Source organism: Phocoena phocoena, chromosome 2 (genome assembly GCF_963924675.1).
Source record: "Phocoena phocoena chromosome 2, mPhoPho1.1, whole genome shotgun sequence".
NCBI lineage: Eukaryota > Metazoa > Chordata > Mammalia > Artiodactyla > Phocoenidae > Phocoena > Phocoena phocoena.
In genome coordinates this window covers 50,132,520-50,153,609 of record NC_089220.1, presented here as the reverse complement: position 1 = coordinate 50,153,609, position 21,090 = coordinate 50,132,520, and the positions used below count along the sequence as shown (strand labels likewise).

Below are 21,090 nucleotides of genomic sequence, written 5' to 3'. Positions count from 1 at the left end.
CTAAAAAAACCTATTCATAAAAGAATTAAAGCCACTTTTATAATAGTACCAAGGCAGAAAATATAATCCCAGAAGTGATATTAATTTCCTAAGGACACAATATCACAACGTAGTGGAAAATAATAAATATAAACAGATATAAAATGAAACTAAATCTAAGGGAGGATAATAGTATGAACTCTTTTTACCTTGCTGTATAGCTTTAAGACTTTGTAAAAGTTTATCATTATCAATTATAATTCTTGAGAATGTGAAATGAATAGCAATGTGAAGTCATATATGGAATGAAGTATCATCAAAAAAATAGCATTAACCACAAAGAAGGACAATTACTAAACCAAGTGTATAGAAAAAACCACTGGATATACCTACTTTACAGGAAGGGCCAAAGAGAATTCAGAAAATTTCAACCAAGGCGAACAGGAGAAAGACTTTTTAGGTCAGTAGGCCAGTCATAACTGGAACAGTCTTTATCCCATATAATTACATGGATCACTCTCAAATCTTACCTTTCCAGAAAGGCCTTCCCTGACACTACATTCAAACTGGTAGCCTCTATCACTCTCTATCCCCTTACTCTGCTTTAAAAATAAACTTTGTTACCTGCCACTACATATCTATTTTTCAACACCAAAATGTCAACTCCATCACAAGGTACTTTGTCTGCCTTGTTCAATTCTATATCCTCACAATTTGGAACACAGTTGCTCTTACTAAATTAAGAAAAAGGACCACAGCCCTTATTACCTGATGATGGTACACCCACCAAGCACTAGTGATAACTCGTGCATCCCAAGCAGCACTGTAGCAAAGTGCCATCGTGCCAGCTTCAGTCAAGGTCCGAGGCGGAATTGGTTCTCCTGTAATAACAATACTAGAACGCTTCAGTACCAAAGTACAGACTTTCTAGAGCAAGACATGGAAACCACATGCAGCATAACAGGTTCACTCCTCTTATATTTTAAATAATAATACCACACTTTAATTTCAGTATTACAAGAAGTTACTATTTTTATTAAAAATGTATTTACAGGGCTTCCCTGGTGGTGCAGTGGTTAAGAATCTGCCTGCCAATGCAGGGAACACGGGTTTGATCCCTGGTCTGGGAAGATCCCACATGCCACGGAGCAACTAAGCCCATGCGCCACAACTAATGAGCCTGCGCTCTAGAGCCTGCAAGCCACAACTACTGAGCCCGTGTGCCAGAACTACTGAATCCCACACGCCTAGAGCCCATGCTCCACAACAAGAGAAGCCACCGCAATGAGAAGCCCGCGCACTGCAATGAAGAGTAGCCCCCGCTCGCTGCAACTAGAGAAAGCCTGCGCACAGCAACAAAGACCCAACACAGCCAAAAATAAATAAATTTAAAAAAATTTTTTTAAATGTATTTACACAGCAGGTTTTTAAATGGTCTAAGTAAATAAAACAAGTCAGAGAAGAAATATCTTCTCTTTTATCAGTAATTCTAACTTCATTCCAGAAAGGATAATTTAGAAAAATCTATTCAAAGGTTGAAGACTTCCAGAATTACTATATATTGCCTAATTTGCCAAAATGAAGAGCATATTAATATACCCCTACAGTAAGAATTCAAATATTTTAAAATTGGGATATAATTCACATACCATAAAATTCACTCTTTTAAAGTGTACAATTCAGCGGGTTTTAGTATAGTCATAAAGCTATGCAATCATTACCATTAATTTCAGAACATTTTCATCATCCCCAAAAGAAATCCTGTATCTATTAATAGTCACTTCATCTTCCCAGCCACTGGCAATCACTAATCTACTTTCTGTCTCTACAGATTTGCCTATTTTTGAATTTCATATACATGGAATTATACATACCTGGCTTCTTTCACTTAGCATGTTTTCAAGGTTCATTCATGTGAGAGCATATTTCAGTACCTCATTTCTTTTTAAGTCTAAATAATATTCTATTATATGGATACACCACATTTTGTTTATTAATCAATGGATCGACATACAGGTTGTTTCCATTTCTTGGCTATTATAATGCTATTATGAATATCTGCAAATAAGTTTGGACATATGTTTTCAATTATCTTGGAATACCTAGGAGTGGAATTGCTGGGTCACATGGTAAAATCTATGTTTACCTTTTTCAGAAACTATGAAACTATTTCCTATAGCAGCTAGATCATTGTCCATTCCCACCTGCAGTGTATAAGAGTTCCAATCTCTCCACAACCTTAGCAACATGTTACTGTTTGTTTTTTTGTTTCTTTTGGCTGCCCTGTGTGGCTTGTGGGATTTTAGTTCCCCGACCAGGGATTGAACCCAAGCCCTTGGCAGTGACAGTGTGGAGTCCTAACCACTGGACTGCCAGGGAATTCCCACTGTCTGTTTTTTTATTTCAACTATTCTTGTGGGTGTTAAGTGGTATTTCTCTGTGGTTTTGATTTGCATTTCCCTAACGGACAAATGATGCTGAGCATCTTATCATGTGCTTGTTGGCCTTTTGTGTATCTTTGGAGAAATGTCTATTTCACATTTTAAAAATTTTGTTCATTTTAAAATTGCCTTTCTATTGTTGAGTCAGAAGAGTTCTAGAGTTCTTTGGATATTGGTCCTTAATCAGATAAATGACTTGCAAATATTTCCTCCCATTCTGTGGACTGTCTTTTCACTTTCTTGATAAGAGTCCTCTGAATTAAAGTTTTAATTTTGCTTAAATCTGATTTGTTTTCTCTTCGGTTGCTTGTGCTTATGGTGTCATAGCTAAAAAATGACTTCCTGATCCAAGATTATGAAGTTTTTTTACACCTTATTTTCTTCTAAAAGTCTTATAGTTTTAGCTCTTAAATTTAGGTCTGATGCAATTTTTTTTTTTTTTTCGGTACGCGGGCCTCTCACTGTTGTGGCCTCTCCCGTTGCGGAGCACAGGCTCCGGACGCGCAGGCTCAGCGGCCATGGCTCATGGGCCCAGCCGCTCCGCGGCACGTGGGATCTTCCCGGACCGGGGCACGAACCCGTGTGCCCTGCATCGGCAGGTGGACTCTCAACCACCTGCGCCACCAGGGAAGCCCTGATGCATTTAATTTTTTTTTTTTTTTTTTTTTTTTGCGGTACGCGGGCCTCTCACTGCTGTGGCCTCTCCCGTTGTGGAGCACAGGCTCCAGATGCGCAGGCTCAGCGGCCATGGCTCACAGGCCCAGCCACTCCGCGGCACGTGGGATCTTCCCAGACCGGGGCACGAACCTGCGTCCCCTGCATTGGCAGGCGGACTCTCAACCACTGCACCACCAGGGAAGCTCCTGCTTTTAATTTTTATAAATGGTATGAAGCAGGGGTCTAACTTCATTCTTTGGCACATGGATATTAGTTGCATCAGCCCTATTTGTTGAAAAAATTATTCTATCCCCATTGAATGGCCTTGGCACCCTTGCTGAAAATCAACTGACCATAAACAAGGAATCTCAATTCTCTTCATTAATCTATCAGTCCATCCTCACACCAATATCACACTGTCCTGATACCACACTGACTGTTGTTTTGTAGGAGGTTTTGAAATCAGGTAGTATGAGTCCTCCAATTTTGTTCTCCGTTTTCAAGAATGATTTGGCTAATCTGGGTACTCTGCATTTCCACATGAATTTCAGTATGAGCTTTGTCCATCTCTGCAAAAACAGGCAGCTGGAATTTTGAGAGGAACTGCACATATCTGTAGATTAATGTGGGAAGTACTGCCATCAGAACGATATTAAGACTTCTAATTCATAAACACTGGAAGTGTTCCCCTTTATTTAGGTCTTCTTTAATTTCTTTCAATGATGTTTTGTAGTTCAGTGTGTATGTCTCGCATTTCTTTTTGGTAAATTTATTACTAAATATTTTATTCTTTTGTAATCCTGTTATAAGTGGATGTTTTATTAATTTCCTTTTAATACTGCTTATTGCTAGTATATAGAAATATAACTGACTTTTATATATTGACCTTATATCCTAGATGTTGCTGAACTTATTAACTAATAATTTTTAGTAGATTGCTTAAGGTTTAAATATATAAGATTATGTCATTTGCAAACAGAGATAGTTTTATCTGTCCCTTACCAATTTGGATATTTTAAACTTTTTATTGCCTAATGGCCTACTTAGAACCTCCATACAATGTTGAGTAAAAGTGTGGCAAGAACAGATGTGCTTATATTGTTCCTGATCTTGGGGTAAAAGCTCTCAGTCTTTCACCATTAAGCATGATTTTTAGCTGTGGATTTTTTCATAGATGTTCTTTACCAACTTGAGTAAGTTTCCATCTATTCTTAGTTTGTTGAGTGTTTGTATCACAAATGAGTACTGGATTATTACCAAAGGCTTTTTCTGCATCAATTGAGATCATCATGTGGTTTTTGTCCTTTATTTTACTAATACACTGTATTACATTAATTTTCATACGTTAAACCAACTTTGCATTCCTGGGAATAAATCCCACTTTATCATGTGTATAATCCTTGTAATATGCTGCTGGATTCAGTTTCCTAATATTTTGTTGAGGATTTTTGTGTCTATATTCATAAATGATATTGGTCTGTAGTTTTCTTTCCTGTGATATCTTCACCTGGTTTTGTTATTAGGGTAATACCAGCCCTATAGAATGAGTTAGAAAGTTCCTCTCTCTTCTATCTTTTGGAAGTTTATGAAGGATTGATGTTCAGTCTTCTTTAAAAGTTCTGTAGATTTTAGGAATTTGAATCTTATTGTTTTGGTTAGTCTAGCTAAAGGTTTATCAGTTTTATCGATCTTTTCAAAGAACTAACTTTGGTTTTGTTGATTTTTCTCCACTGTCTTTCTATTCTGTTTTATTTTCACTCTAATCTTTACCATTTCCCTTCCTTTCCTTACTATGGGTTATCTGCTTTTCTTTTTCTAAATCTTAATGTGTACAGTTTTGTTATTGATTTCAAATCATTCCTTTTTTATTATAGGTAGTACAGCTATAAATTTCTCTCTGAGCACTGCCTTAGGTGCATCTCATAAGTCTCAATAAATTTGCTTGCATTTCATTCACCGCAAAGTATTTTCTAATACCCCCTGTGATTTCCTCTTTGATCCACTGGTTATTTTATGAGTGTGTTGTTTATTTCCACCCATTTGTGAATTTTCTAAATTTTCTTCTATTAGTGGTTTCTAATTTCACTCCATTATGGTCAGAAAATTTACTTTATATGATTCATTAGTTTTAAATTAACTGAGACTTATTTTATAGACTATCATATGGTCCACCCTGGAGAATGTTCCATGTGCACTTGAGAAGAATGAGTAATCTAGTGTTGTGAGGTAGAGTGTACTAGAGATATGTGTACAATCTAGGTAACTTGAGTGTTGTTCAACTCTTCTATTTCTTTGTTGATCTTATAGCTAGTTATTCTAGCCATGATTGAAAGTTAGGTATTGATGTCTTGAACTACTATTATTAAATTGTCTATTTCTCCCTTCAATTCTGTCAGATTTTGCTTCATGTATTCTACGGCTCTATTGTTGGATGCATATATGTTTGTTTATTTATTATTTTATAAATTCATTTACTTATTTTTGGCTGTGTTGGGTCTTTGTTGCTGCACGCAGGCCTTCTCTAGTTGTGCGAGCAGGGGCTACTCTTCATTGTGGTGTGTGGGCTTCTCATTCCAGTGGCTTCTCTTGTTGCAGAGCACAGGCTCTAGGCATGCGGGCTTCAGTAGTTGTGGCACATGGACTCAGTAGTTGTGGCTCGCAGGCTCTAGAGCACAGGCTCAGAAGTTGTGGTGCACGGGCTTAGCTGCTCCACGGCATGTGGGATCTTCCTAGACCAGGGCTCGAACCTGTGTTCCCTATACCGGCAGGCAGATTCTTAACCACTGCACCACCAGGGAAGTTACAGATGCGTATGTGTTTATAACTGTTACACCTTATTGATGGATTGACACTTTTATCATTATAAAGTGTCCTTCTTTATCTGTATTAGTGATTTTTCTCTTATACTAAAAACATTTTAAACAAAAGAATTAAAGTTATGAATAATAGAAAGAAATATATTACCTGTTGGATTCTTAATTACACAGCTAGTTGCTCCATGAAGGTCAGCATGTACATAAATGTCCCCTTTAAAACAAATAAGAAATAATACTTTAAGTCCTGTTTCTTTGTTTTTAAGTTGAAATTGTTTATTTACTTATTGTTTAATGGGTTCAAAATCCAAAAGGTATAAGAAGACATATAAAGAAAAGTCTATCTCCCACCCCTGGGAGATTTCTCATAGGCCTCCTCAGAGGAAAGCAATGCTAATAAGGCATATTACAAAAATGGTCACAGTTCTTCTCCCTCCCTCTATCCACACTTCTTTGCTCTATGACCTTGAAGCTTCTCCCATCAAGAGGTGGAGTCCACTTCCCCATCCCTCAAATGTGGGCCGACCCCTTGACCTGCCTTGGCCAGCAGAATGTGGCAGATGTGACCAAATGCCAGTTCCCAGCCTAGGCCTTGAGAGGTGCTGTATGCATCCTCTTTTTCTCTCAGAAATTTGCTGAGTTACCATATAAGCAAGCCCAGGCTAGCCTGATGATGGGTGAGAGACACATAGAGATGAGTCATCCTAGCAAGTGCAAAGGTCCTGAGGACCATAGATGGTTGACAAATGTGACAAACAGCCAGGAAGCCAGACTGAAGGAAAGTAAGAAATGAGGCTAGAGAAGAAGTCAGGAGCCTTGTAAGCCACAATGAGGACTTCTAGTTTTATTCTGAAGTGTGTAATAGCAACAAATGAATAAATGAGCAAACAGATGAATGCAGCAATGAATGGTCAACTAGGGAAAAGTAAAGTGCATGGTTTCTAACAGAAAAAATGAGCAGCCATTGTTTGCCATGGATAGTTCATCTGAGATTTGAAACTCAAAGAAGAGCAAAGCCCACACAGCTCCATGAAAGGCTCAGCTCACAATGAACAAAGTTAGAGAAGACAGAGACCAAGCCCTGGGTACCATGTAACCTAACCCTGTTGCTTTCTTTCCTGGTTCTGGATCCTCAGATCCAGACATCAGATTAGCTCTGATACTGATTATTGATTTCTGATACTCACACTGAGGGTTCAGCCACAGTGAAGTGGTGGTTATCGGCAAACAAAAAAAAATGAGAGGGGCTTCCCCGGTGGCGCAGTGGTTGAGAGTCTGCCTGCCGATGCAGGGGACGCAGGTTTATGCCCCAGTCCGCGAAGATCCCACATGCTGCAGAGCGGCTGGGCCCGTGAGCCGTGGCCGCTGAGCCTGCACGTCCGGAGCCTTTGCTCCGCAACGGGAGAGGCCACAACAGTGAGAGGCCCACGTACCGCAAAACAAAACAAAACAAAACAAACAAAAAAAAAACCAGAGGCCTTACAACACAGCACTTAAGTCCTGCTTCTAAAAGTGAAAAATGGTCACAAACTTCAGCACTGAAAAATTAAGCTTTTAAAAATCTGATCTACAATGACTTTGGAGGATTGAAAGCTATTTTCTTAATGCAGTAGAAAATCAAAAATCTAATACTACAGATTAGCTCGGCATTACTACTTTAGGGATATTCACGTAAAATGTGAATCAAGTGTCAAAGCACATATTCAACAAACCATAAACCATGAAATTCTTTCTACCAATTAAATCTGTCAAACAAAGGAGTACAAGATAAAAATCTACACCTAATATTGAGATAACCAATCCAGTTACTTAAAAGAAAATTCTTCAGAATTTTAATCTTACCTACCTGGTGTCAAGTATCTTTTCACAATTATTTCATTCTGTTGCTGATCTCGTCCACCAATAATTAGATAGTTCTCTGAGCTAATGAACCAGAGGAATTTCTCAAACCTATCAAATTTTAAAGAAAAAAGTTAACATTTCTTTCCCTTCATAGTTGCCTGAATTCATGCCCTTTTAACAAACAAAATAAAACAGAAAGCTCTCCTATCTGTGAAGGTTAAGACAACTTGATGGCTTAATTTCTTAAGACATCAAGCTGAATTTTACTGAAAACTTGCAATACAAATTGCCCTAGGATATTCTTAAGACAGTCTCAGTAGAAAACAATTAAATTTTATGCTTAAAAAATATGTTCTCCTTTATTTCCCTCCCATATAGACAGCCTTCTTAAACTGACGTTATAACAATGAATTACAAAAAGCAAAAGCATAAAATGTCACATGGTCCCTAGGTTTAGCTTTCTTTCAGTGGGGCACTGGATAGGCTTTGGGACCACCGATGAGAAAGAAAAGCTGTTTTCCCATTCTGTCCTCAATTAATCAACTGAATGTTTACATATATGATATTCTTTACAGTTTAAAAAAAATACTAAAAACCAAAAATTGCTGTCAGAAGTGTAAAATTATAACTTTTCTCAAGAAACAAATTAACTTGGGTTTTCATGATTAATACATACCACCACAATAAAAAGTAAAGAGTGTATATTTGTATGACATTTAGAAAATGAGATGCACATAAATATTTCCTATTTTACATATGACTCACAAGATAATTTTTTTATGATTTAACCTAGAATTTAAAAATTTCTGGTTAAAGATGATAGATTGAAATGAAACTTCCTCATAGCTCCCAAAATATAATAGCAAAAGGACTCTATTCCTATTTTCTAATCTGATTTTTTATTGAGCAATACATACACATGGTTCAAAAAATGTTTTAATTACATAAAAAAGTATAGTGAGAGATCCTACATCTCTTCAGTTCCCACAGCTGCTACTAACCAATTGGCCATTAGCTTCCTGTATCCCTCTCCAGAGTTTCTTTATACATACAAAAGCTAAAATAAAATGCTTATTCTAAACCGTTTCTCTTTTTCAGACACAACACACTGTTCTGCATATTTTTTTCACTTAAAAATATATTTTCCTCATTGCTGAATGGATGTACTATACTGATTTAACCACTTCCCTATTGATGGTAAAGAGGTTTGCAAAAAGACATAAACCCACAAGGACAAAAAGAATGTGAAAGATAAATCAAGGATGTATTTTGTAATCATCCTAGCAGAGGAATACATAACTAACAGGCCAAAAAAAAAAAAAAGCCAACTAATCAAAATAAAGCAACAAGGAAGACAAAAAAGAACACAGAACAAATAAGACACACTGAAAGCTAGCAGTAAGAAGGTTAGATTTAAACCCAAATATATCAGAAATTATATTAAATATAAATGTAGTCAATTCTCCAGGTAAAATGCAAAGACTGTCAGACTGGAGAAAAAACAATGATATATACTCCTTTAAAATATAAGGATATAAAAAGGTTGAAACATAATGATGGAAAAAGATAATACCATGCAAATACTAACCAAAGAACAGTTTATATACAGTTTTAACATCTCACACAGATGGAAAAAATAGATATAAAAGGACATTTCATTAAAATTAATAAAAGGCTCAATTCACTGAGATGATATAACAGTTCTATATTTGTATCACCTAATTACATAGCCTCACATATATAAAGCAAAAGTTCAGAAGTAAAAGGAGAAACAGATAATCCAAACTGTATGATATTTAACACACTTCTCTCAGTAACTGGGAAAACAAGCATTAAAAAGAGAATTATAAAGATGCCAAAGATTTGAACAACATGATTGATAAACATGACCTGATATTGAGAAATGCACTCAGTAACTGTAGAAAAGACACTATTTTCAACTATATATGAAACATTTATAAATAAAGCTGCCCGTAAATAGACTGGGCCATAAAGCAAGTTTCAACAACAAACACCAAATGACTGAGATAATTCAGAATATCACCTCTTTTACGCAAATAAAGCTAAAAATCAGTAACAAAAAGATAACCAAAAACCCCCATGTGTTTGGACAGTAATACATATACTTCTAAATAATGCATGAGTGAAGAAATCACCATGGATATTAGAATATATCTTGACATGAAAGATAATGAAAATCCTAAACAACAAAACTTTTTAGATACAGTTAAAGCCATGCTTAGGGAAATTCACTGCCTTACATATATTAGAAAAGAGGCCGGGGGAAGGGAGAAATCAATGAACTAAGCTTCTGTCTCAAGAAATCAGAAAGGAAAATGCAAATAAATCCCAAAGAAAAGTAGAAGGATGAAAATAATTATTAAAATAGAAGGCACATATATAATACTGGAGATCAATAGTCAAAAACTGGTTCTTTAATGATATTAATACTACTGAAAATCCTCTGGTCAGATTAATCAAGTAAGAGAGAAGGCACAAATAATTCTTGAATGAAAAGGGAGAAGTAATTAATGATTCTAGGGATGTTAAAAACTTAAGTGGAGGGACCTCCCTGGTGGTCTAGTGGTTAAGACTCCATGCTTCCACTGCAGAGGGAATGGGTTTGATCCCTGATCAGGGAACTAAGATCCCGCATGCCATGCGGTGTGGCCAAAAAAAAAAAAAAGTGGAATATTATAAACTTTTTGCCAATAAATTTCAAACTTTGGACAAAATAGATAAAGTCTTAGAAAAACATTGCTAACCAAAACTAGAAAATCTGAGTAGTCCTTTTATCTACTAAAGAATTTGAATCTGTAATGAAAAACTTTCCCATAAAGAAAACTCCAGGTGACTTCCATCAACATTTAAGGACAACTGATAAAGGAACACTTTCCAATTTGTTTTATGAGATAATATAACCTTGTACCAACAGATAATAAAAACATTATGAGAAATGAAAATTACAGGTCAATCATATTCATCAATAGAGATGTTAGAGAGAGAAAGAAAAAAGCAACAAAATTTTGAAAGCTGGGAAATAAATGAACAAGTGAGCAGACTCAAGAAGCTGAATCCTGAGCTGACGGTGCAAAAAACCAAGAGACAAATCAACTTACACTGTATGACCCATAAAGAGCACAGGTACTGCTAGAAATAGGGTTTAAGATGAGGTTTAAAAACAGAAGAACTGGCTGAAAATCTTATCAAGAAGTAAGCACTTCCCTAGATCTTTCCAGCTCGGAACACGGTGGTAACTTCCCCTTCAACACTCTAACGGAAAGTTAGAAATTAATTCTTTAAAAGGGTACAAAGAGGATCTCTGGACTAGGGGAAACGTATCACAGTTGTAAGCAGGGATAATATATGTAAAATAGGGCAATTAAGTGAATGTATGAAATACTGGATACTAAGACTCTCCAGCTTATTATTTCCACTGAGCTCCCAAAATGGTGATAGCCAGGTCTTCACTTTACAAATAGAAGAGAAAGAAGCTTTTGTGGGAAATGAGACCAGCCGAAAAGGCAAAAAGCTAAAGACTTCAAGGGTTCCACAGATGGCCCACACAGATCATTTTACAAGTCCAACAACCCACAAAGAACTTCCAATCACCATTTTAATGTTCTGCTATAAAAAGTGAGTAGACAGTCAAGGATCACCAGACGTACACAAGTGAACGCTGGAGACAAAGCCAACAAATAGAAAAAAGAAACTTGGAGAAGACAGACCTGCAAGAAAAGGATACTAAATAAAATGTAATACATCAAAACTATTCTCAGTTATAAAGAAACTAGAGCAGTAAGTTTTTTAAAGTAACATTCCAAAAACAGCTTAAAATTAAAACATGATAGGAAGAAATAAAAGATTAAAAAATTCAATGGAAGGATTGAAAGATAAAGTTGAGAAAATCTCAGAATATAGAACAAAAAGTTGAAAAACAGAAAATGCAATGCAATAGGACTGCTAAGGGGCGGAGGGGTCCCATAAGTAAACCATGAGACTTCTAGAAAGAAAGAAAAAGAAAACAAAACAAAAAAAGACAGAAGGTAGGCAATTTTCTAAGAAATAGTTCAAGAAAATTTCTCCAAACCACGTTTCCAATTTAAAAGGCCCACAAAGTATCCAGCATAAGGGATAAAAACATCGTCACCAACCTATATTCCTGTGAAATTTTGGAAAACTGAGAGGAAGAAAAAAAAGATCTAGAAGCTTACAGAATGGCAAAAACAAGTTTCCTATTAAAACAGCAACTATCAAAATGACAGAAAACTCAAGATCAAATCTGGAAGTTAATACAATGGACAATGCCTTTTTAAAAGTCTGAGGGAAACATATTTTCAAATTAGAATTCTATACCTATCCAAACTCTTATGAGTAAAATAATTTTTTTATACATTGGACACCTCAAAAACTTTAACTTCTACATACCCCTTTTCATGAAGCTTCTAGAGCACATAGTCCATAACCAAAGAAAAAGGAAGTTTGAGATTCAGGACAGAAGATACAACACAGAGAGAGGTTACAGAGAAGTTCCAGGATAATAAAAAAAAGGAGATCTTAAAATGCTTACAGTAACCAATCTAGAACAAAGTAGGTCAAAAAGCTCCAGGAAAGACTTCTGCAAGAAGATGATACTGATAAAATTCCAATATGTTTGAACACACTTGGAAGCGAATTTGGACATGGCTAATAACAAGAACAAAAATAAAAAGAAAGCAAATGAAACAATTATTAACTTCAGGGAAGGTAAAATACTGAGCAGGAAAGGAAAACAGAATACTATATGATCCAGCTCTGATTACAACTTAAATATTCATAATAATGTTAACACAGAACATCAGTCTTAACAAAATTATGCTGTAAGTATATTGAGAAGCCAGGTGATGTGTGTGTATGTAACGGAGCACAAATGGAAAGAATAAAATCTTCACTTTCCAAGGTGGGAAGTTATTTATTTTTTTTTTAAACATCTTTATTGGGGTATAATTGCTTTACAATGGTGTGTTAGTTTCTGCTTTATAGTGGGAAGTTATTAATAGAGTGTAAAACAGAAAAATTACGAAGCAGCAATATATTACTAAGAGAAATGGAGGTATACATCAAAAGATTCAGCTAAAAGAGCTAAAAGTTTCCTTGGGAGAGGAGACAATAGGAGTAGGGATAAAAGTTTGCGGGGTTACTGGTTTTTTAACAAGCTTTGTAGAACTGCTTGATTTTCTAAATAATGTGCATGTATAATTTTGATAGAAAGAAAAAATGTATTTTAAAAAGGTAGAATACTTACCAATATACTTTTCTTGCTTTTTGAATAGAGGTAACTGTCTGGACTTCTTTTAAGGTTTGTTTTGTTTTCTTTTCTGCTGATTTGAACGCCTATTCGTAAGAAAAGAGTTTTTAAGTAATCTGTTGAAAATTTACTTAAATAACACCAAGTAAATGACAGGGGAAGAAATGGGTTTTTAAATGTCACAAATGGCACTATCTAAACACACACACCATACACACATGAAAGTAATAAAATAGGGACTTTCCTGGTGGCGCAGTGGTTAAGAATCCGCCTGCCAATGCAGGGGACACGGGTTCGATCCCTGGTCCAGGAAGATCCCACATGCTGTGGAACCACTAAACCTATGCACCACAACTACTGAGCCTCTGCTCTAGAGTCTGCAAGCCATAACTACTGAGCCCACACCACAACTACTGAAGCCCGTGCGCCTAGAGCCCATGCTCCACAACAAGAGAAGCCACCACGATGAGAAGCCCACGCACCGCAATGAAGAGTAGCCCCCACTCACCACAACTAGAGAAAGCACATCAACGATGACCCAACACAGCCATAAATAAATAAATAAATTTATTTTTTAAAAAGTAATAAAATGAAGAAATTTTGGCCTTAAATATTAAAATGATTTGTATACAAGTATCTGCTCAAGACCTACAATGAAAAAGAGTTCATCTGTTTATCATATACTCAGTGCAACTATATAATAGACTCTGGGTTAGATGTCAGAGACACACAATGAACAAGACAAAGTTTCTACTTCCTACCCCACTGGGGTCTAGGAGAAGAGACATATATAAAACACGTAATTATTCAAATAAACATGGTAAATGTTTCAAAGGATGCTACGAGAGTATAACAAGGGAACCTAATTTATAACTGATTATGGTCAAAGAAGGTATTTCTGAGGAAATGGCATTTAGGCTGAAGCCTGAAGGATTAATGGAATTATCAAGGCAAAGAATACAAAGAGCACTGTAAGCAGAAGGAAAACGCCAGCTTGACCAGCAAGTATGATCATAGGGTAAATGAGGTTGGAGAGGCAGACAGAGAGCTAAGTCATGAAGACCACTCATTTAACAGATATTAATGTGACTATGTTTCAGGCAATATTCTAGAGACTGGGACACAGCAATGAATAAAACAGATAAAGATCCTACTTTCATGCAATCTACATTCTAGAGGGAAGACAGATAAACATATGTTGGGATGGGTGTTTTTAAAAAAGAAAAACAAGAGTGAAAAGGGAGTGATTGAGGTAGTTTTATTTTTACTACGAGTGGTCAAGAAAGGCCTCTCTGATAGTCTTAAGTAGACACATGAATGATGAGGGGGATCAAACCATGAAAAATCTGAGGGGAGAATATTCTTGGCAGAAAGAGCAAGTGCAAAGGCCCTGAGAAGGCAGTATGGGCCACTGAGGTAGGAATAGCTTAAGATCCCACTGTGGCTGGAAACAGTGTGTAACAAGAGGAGTGTGGGTGATGTGATCAGAGGGAAGCAGATAGGCCTCCCTACCTGATCCAGGCTTTAAGGTGTCTTGAGTAAGATGGGAAGAAACTGGAAGATGTTGAACAGAGAGAAATGACTTCATTTTTTATTTAAAAGGATTGACTGGATATGAGAAGAGTCCAGGATGACTCCAACATTTTTAACTTGAGCAAAAAAGGGATAATTACTGAGATAGAGACCTGGGGAAGAGAGGGTTAGGGGAGAAAATAAATACTGGAAATGCATACATTTAAAGCAAAATTAAGTTTGAAAGGTATTTCTGAATTTGAAAACCTCATTTAAAGAGAAGAAATAATTAAGTCCATTAATAAAGCAGAGAAAAACAATTAACATTCATTCTAAGAAACATTAAGTACCTTCTCAGCAGCTTCAACAGTCTTCTGTGTTTTCTTAGCAGCATATCTCTTGTGATCATAATACCTAGAAAAATACATCTTTTAATTTTAGATAAAATCTTTATTCTTTAGTTTTCGATTTACGTTATTTCTAATTTTACAGACTCACAAATCATCAAGAACAACTTTAAATACTTTTAAAAAAGTATTTCACCTCAAAGAATATACAGTCAAAATAATGATAGTTCTTATCCTTAATACCCTAACAGATTTATTGCAGATAATATTATACCTAAAATTTATACTTATGGGAATTCCCTGGTGATCCAGTGGTTAGGACTCTGTGCTTCCAATGCAGGGGGCACGGGTTCAAACGCTGCTCAGGGAACTAAGACCCCACATGCCATGCAGCGTGGCAAATAAATAAAATAAAATAAAAACTTAAATTTATGACTTACTTTTTGGCATTGGCATATGCTGACAAGCTGAGATCAACATCAACAAGCAATGGCCTATTTTTCTGAGGCTTCTGCAGTTGTTTATTCTTTTGCTTTTTCTTTTTTCCTTTTGGTGGTTCGGTTTCATTTTTCTCAGTACTGATGTCACCATCAACATCATCATCTTCCTCCTCTGATAACAAGTATGGATTTCTATTAAAAATATTCAATAGTATTTCACTAATGTCAATGACATCACTTTTTTATTTTCAATTTTTTTCTCAAGGAAATTATAAATGGTTTACGGTACTTAAATAGTTGCATTATTTTAATGTAAATTAATTTTTTTCTGTATTTTCAAAGATAAATTTCCAAATAAAAAAAAACTTCAATGAATACAGTGAAAAATTAAATAGCAAAATAAAGACAAACACTAACTGCTTAACTAAGAATCAAACTTACCTTAGCAGCATTGTAACATGATTTGTTTGTAGTTTTAATTCTTTGATTGCATTTGCAACAGGGTCTCCTTGAGCTTGGGCTTCTTTCACAATTAACCCAATTTCTGTCCAGTCTATCTGGTTGGCTAAAGCACTTCGAACAACCTGAATGGCTCTGTCAACAATTTGTAGGTTCATTTCTATAAGCTCTCCTTTAAGTTTGTCTATTTCCTTATGAAATAAACCAAAAACATGTGTTACAATGCCAAAGTTACCATTTTTGAAAAAGTATCTGAAAAAGCTAAACATAATACCTGAGCCTGCTGAAGAGCTTCTAATCTGTTTTCATGATCCTTTCGGACATTATCTAATTTCTTCAATGCTTGTTTTTCCTTTTGTTAACAAAACAGAGTTTTTAAAAATTAGATTTCTTCTACCTTCTGTACCTTCTCTCTTTTACCTCCTGAAACTCACTATCCCACCCCTACTTCTGCCCCCTCGATGTTGTTACCTAACTAGCTAAATTTCCCCATAGTCCACCTCCCCAGGTCTATCCTACCCCGAAGTGTTTCATGTTCCAAAATTACCTCTCCTGACCATCCACATCCCATTCCCTATATAGGAAGGTATTTTGATTACAGGTTACGTTGTATGTAAGATATGCCCTACTGCCCTTGCATTATTCAAGCAGGCAGAATTCAAGACATTTTTCCCTATGACATTAAATTCTGGGGGAATGCACTTTTAGCATTAATTCCTAAAATAGCTTCCTTTTATTTTATTGCTGCTTTTAATTTTCTCAGCCTTATTTCTAGTATTTTACAGAGTATTCTTCTTCCTAAATTAACAACACAAAGGCTCATGGTAGTTATATGAACTTTTATACAGTCAGCCCTCCGTACCTGCAGATACAAAACCTGCAGATATGGGAGGCTAACTATATTCCCTGTACTACACCATTTTATGTAAGGGACTTGAATATCCTTAGATTTTGGTACCCACAGGGGCTCCTGGAACAATCCACTGCAGACACCGAGGGATGGCTGTATAGCATTCTATCACACGGAACTTACATATTAAGGTTACTGATGTGGGGCTAATTTTGTAACACTAGTAACAGCATCACCAATTAGTGAATGTTTGCATGCTGGATGTAATATTAAAAATATTTAAGTTATAAGAATGGTGACTATTAAAAGAACACACAGTAGTTACTAAAATAATTTACGGGTATTTTGATGTACATGGGGTTCAATGTTACTCTTAAATATCTGTTTACTTACTAAAGTGCTGCCACCATGTGGCAATCACACTATGTAACTCATGTGACCCACTTGCTTTGAAATTCCGCTCTTGTTAATTTTTTTACAACCAAGGTGGGGAGGATACAGAGATTCACATAATTCAAGTTTTTGCACACATAGTTTAAGATTCTATGAATATTTCTGAAAAATCGAATCAAGCGTGACTTTGGCCATTTTCTAAAACTGTTCTGCAGTAAAAGCTCCCCAAACATGGTCAAATGAGCTGGGAAAACAAAACACAACATATTAAACCCTCCTTGTGGAGTCATGATACATGCAAAGCATATTAAAGACCTAGTTCAAAAGCCCACTTTAAAAAAGAAAACAGTTTAATGATAAACAAATATATACTTATTTGTATAGAGAAAACTATTCCCTCTCCTTTGGCCTATTTAAAAATCTCCTCTTTGAAACACTATTCCCTTTACAGCAAAGTTTGAGAAGCTCTGGGTTGTTGTAATAAAGTAAATTATACCAGGGAATAAATAATAGGCCTCCTTCCCACTGTATTTTCTGGTTTAGAGAATATTTGGTATTCTAATGGAGCAAATGAGCGTATTTCATTTTAAACAATGATAGTTCCCCTGGACCTTTATTAATATACCAAGAGATCAGGGCATTCCCAAACCACTTCTAAAAGGCTGCCCATTCCTGTATGAGAGCATCACCTACCCAGCAAACCACACTCAAGGCTAGCTGGTTTATATAAATGTTTTTAATAACACCATACCTGTTGTAAAGCTTTTAAATCTATTTTCTGACCTTCTATCTTGGAATAAAATTCATCTACGGCCTTATCAAAAGAAGAAAAAGACAATCAACTAGCTGGAAAAAAACCACACAAACACGGTCTCTGCTTCAACTTGCATACACAGAATTTTAGGGTCCATTATGTTTCATAACACCACTCAAAGAACTTGAGTAGATTTCCAGTAAATGTATTATATAGCTAAGCAGTCAGGAATCAAATTAAGTTCAAATCTTTGGTCCTTCATCTTGAAATAAAGAAACAACAAACATTTCCACTAGTTTGTATCTGTGACTGCACTGGTTTTTAATGTCCAGATTCATAATGATTGTAAAGCAGAAATACTTTCAATTTCTCAATCAAATCAAGTTGATATTAATTTAACAACTCACATCATGCTAACTGGTCAAAAAACAGAATCAGAAAACCCACCTTGTCAAATGATTCAAATTCTATATATGGACATTGTGAATGTTGAGAAAACAAGAAAGGATGAAATTCCTCATACCTGTAAAACATAATTACCAAGAACATTAATAGGGACTTCCCTGGTGGTGCAGTGGTTAAGCATCCGCCTGCCAATGCAGGGGACACGGGTTTGATCCCTGGTCCGGGAAGATCCCACATGCCACATAACAACTAAGCCTGTGCACCACAACTACTGAGCCTGCGCTCTGGAGCCTGCGAGACACAACTACTGAGCCCGTGTGCCACAACTACTGAAGCCCGCACGCCTAGAACCCGTGCTCCGCAACGAGAGAAGCCACCGGAATGAGTAGCCCACGCACTGCCACAAAGAGTAGCCCCCGCTTGCCGCAGCTAGAGAAAGCCCACGCACAGCAACAAAGACCCAATGCAGCCAAAAATAAATAAATCTATTTAAAAAAAAAGAAAAAGAAAGGAAGATTAATAAACACCCAAAGCAAATCGACCCATGCCTACATACTTACGTGAGTATGTCTTCGGTTGGTTTATCTACTTCCAGGCTTGGTTTTATTTCTCTTTTCTGAATGATATACCCCTACAAAAATCCAACATTATAACTAATTCCCATTCATAATTAACAGATTTACTTTCCTTGAATGATATTAATTTTATTAACTTACAAAATTATTCTAGTTATAAACAATCAGCATTTGTCTACTGATTGTATCATTTCTCAAAGTGATGTCTTTAAGACTCAGTAAGTACCATCAGAAAATACTGACTTATTCATATGAACAAGAAAAAAACGGAATAAAGAAAATGAAAACTAATGATTTGATAAAGTGGTGAGATTATACATGTGCATTTTGCTTTTTTCTTTCCATTTTTCAGATGTTCTGCAACTTAAAAAAGCCAAAAGCACCTTACTTCCAGCAGAAAAATCTTCGGTTCACTTTACTGGTAGGAAATTTTAATTCATTTTAGTAACTGGGTGCAGGGTATATTTGGAGTGAATTTAGCTGTAATTAATCAGAACTTTTCCTGAACGTTTTTTGTAAGTAAAGTTATATACTTTGAATAGGGAAGAAAAACAAGATATGAGGTAACTCAGAGGATATTTAATAATTAAAAAGATGTTAATCAGTAAATTTTTGGAAAGTGCTGGCAAATTAAGATGTGCTTCTCTCTCTTAAATCAACCTAAGAGGAAATATTTTCAAATTCCTCAACTTTTCAGGAGTGCCAATATTGTCTTGACCCAGTACTTTATAGAAGATTTAAGGAACAGAACAAAAATCAGAAACCAAGAGCAATTAAAAAAAACTACCCTAGAATAAGCATATTACAGGTGTTAAATTTCCAAATTACAACAAAAAGTTTACATATACTGATCCTTCAATGAACATTTAAATTCTAAACATCTAAATAAGTAAAACATCAACAATATACAATAAGTATTTGTGGCGCTACCTTTCCACTGAAGTTGGATGTTGTTTTCATATACTCTTCTGCTTTCTGAAGACAAACAAGTACTTTTTCAATATCTAATAGGGGAATAAGAAAGGAAAAAAGGAGTGCCAATCAACTGTCCATAACTATTATTAAACATCTATGTAGAAAACAGAAAGTGCTTATGAAATAATACAAGTTGTTCAAGAAAATTAAATATAGTTATTTCATGTTTATAATCAGTTTATTAAATAAGAATATATTTTGGCCAGCTTGTTGTCCCAATAGCTTTTATTGAATCCATCTTTCCCCTCATGATATGAAAGCCACTTTGTTCATATGCTAATTGCCATATATATTTGGGCTTGTTTCTGAATTCTTTATTCTGTGTATTCCTTCTCCCAAAACTTAACTTTTAATTACTATAGCTTCATAATACATTTTAATTTATGAAAAGATTATACTCCATTATTACTATTATTTTCCAGAGTTTTCCTGAACATTTTTGTATGCTTTTTATTGCACCTATCAGATTCATTTAAAAAAGGAAGCGCAATAGCAAAAATAACAATACCACCTGTCGGCATTTCGAACAGGATTGCACTAAATTCATGTATTTCAGAAACTAAATCATGCACTTAAAACATTCAATTTGTATTTTTAAATGCACAAAAAATTTTACATTTGTGCATTTGTGCATCATAAAAATGATCCCTAGGGCTTCCCTGGTGGCGCAGTGGTTGAGAGTCCGCCTGCCAATGCAGGGGACGCGGGTTCGTGCCCCGGTCCGGGAAGATCCCGCATGCCGCGGAGCGGCTGGGCCCGTGAGCCATGGCCGCTGGGCCTGCGCGTCCGGAGCCTGTGCTCCGCGGCGGGAGAGGCCACAGCATTGAGAGACCTGCGTAACGCAAAAAAAAAAAAAAAATGATCCCTAAACCTTAAGAAGTGATATAAATCCCAAAATATAAATATCAAGAATGACTGTTTTTTCATTTTACATGAGAATCTGCAGATAAAAATTTGTCAAAGACCAAAGCTTCCATTTTCCTTATATTTCCTCTAATTTTTTATTATCCTAATCTGGAAGTTAATTTAGGTTCCCTTAAGTAGTTACAAAAGCCTAATTCATTATAAAGTCACACCACAGCACTTACAGAATTAAAATGCATAAATAACGCTACTTCTAGACGCCCCTCAGGTTCTGAGTCTGAAGGTGAATAATTCAACTCCTTCAAGCCTTGTACCAGAGGCTGTCTCAAGTGCAGTAATCCCTTCCAAAATTTAGGGGGAGGGACGGAGAATATTCTAAAATCAGAAGGTAATAACGTAGGTCAAGAGATTAAACTGCATGTTACTATGGATAAAGCCATCACATTAGAGTAGGAAGTCAGGAATACCATATGGATAGAACACTAACAGGTCAAATG

General features: G+C 35.9%; 1 protein-coding gene across 2 annotated transcripts in view; it reads right to left on the bottom strand.

Annotated features, from left to right (window-relative positions):
• Nucleotides 1–21,090, bottom strand: part of NEMF (nuclear export mediator factor) — a 52,661-nt gene that overhangs the window by 15,171 nt on the left and 16,400 nt on the right. Inside the window, exons 8-19 of one of the 2 annotated variants that reach the window (XM_065900852.1) lie at nt 19,685–19,758; nt 18,740–18,810; nt 18,222–18,297; nt 17,772–17,834; nt 16,052–16,129; nt 15,760–15,968; nt 15,319–15,510; nt 14,882–14,945; nt 13,017–13,105; nt 7,737–7,840; nt 6,042–6,104; nt 748–860 (exon numbers count right to left, since the gene is read on the bottom strand). In XM_065900852.1, the coding sequence (XP_065756924.1) occupies nt 748–860; nt 6,042–6,104; nt 7,737–7,840; nt 13,017–13,105; nt 14,882–14,945; nt 15,319–15,510; nt 15,760–15,968; nt 16,052–16,129; nt 17,772–17,834; nt 18,222–18,297; nt 18,740–18,810; nt 19,685–19,758 (1,196 nt within the window). The remainder of the gene's footprint in view (nt 1–747; nt 861–6,041; nt 6,105–7,736; nt 7,841–13,016; nt 13,106–14,881; nt 14,946–15,318; nt 15,511–15,759; nt 15,969–16,051; nt 16,130–17,771; nt 17,835–18,221; nt 18,298–18,739; nt 18,811–19,684; nt 19,759–21,090) is intronic. The other variant, XM_065900860.1, reaches the window with a different exon arrangement.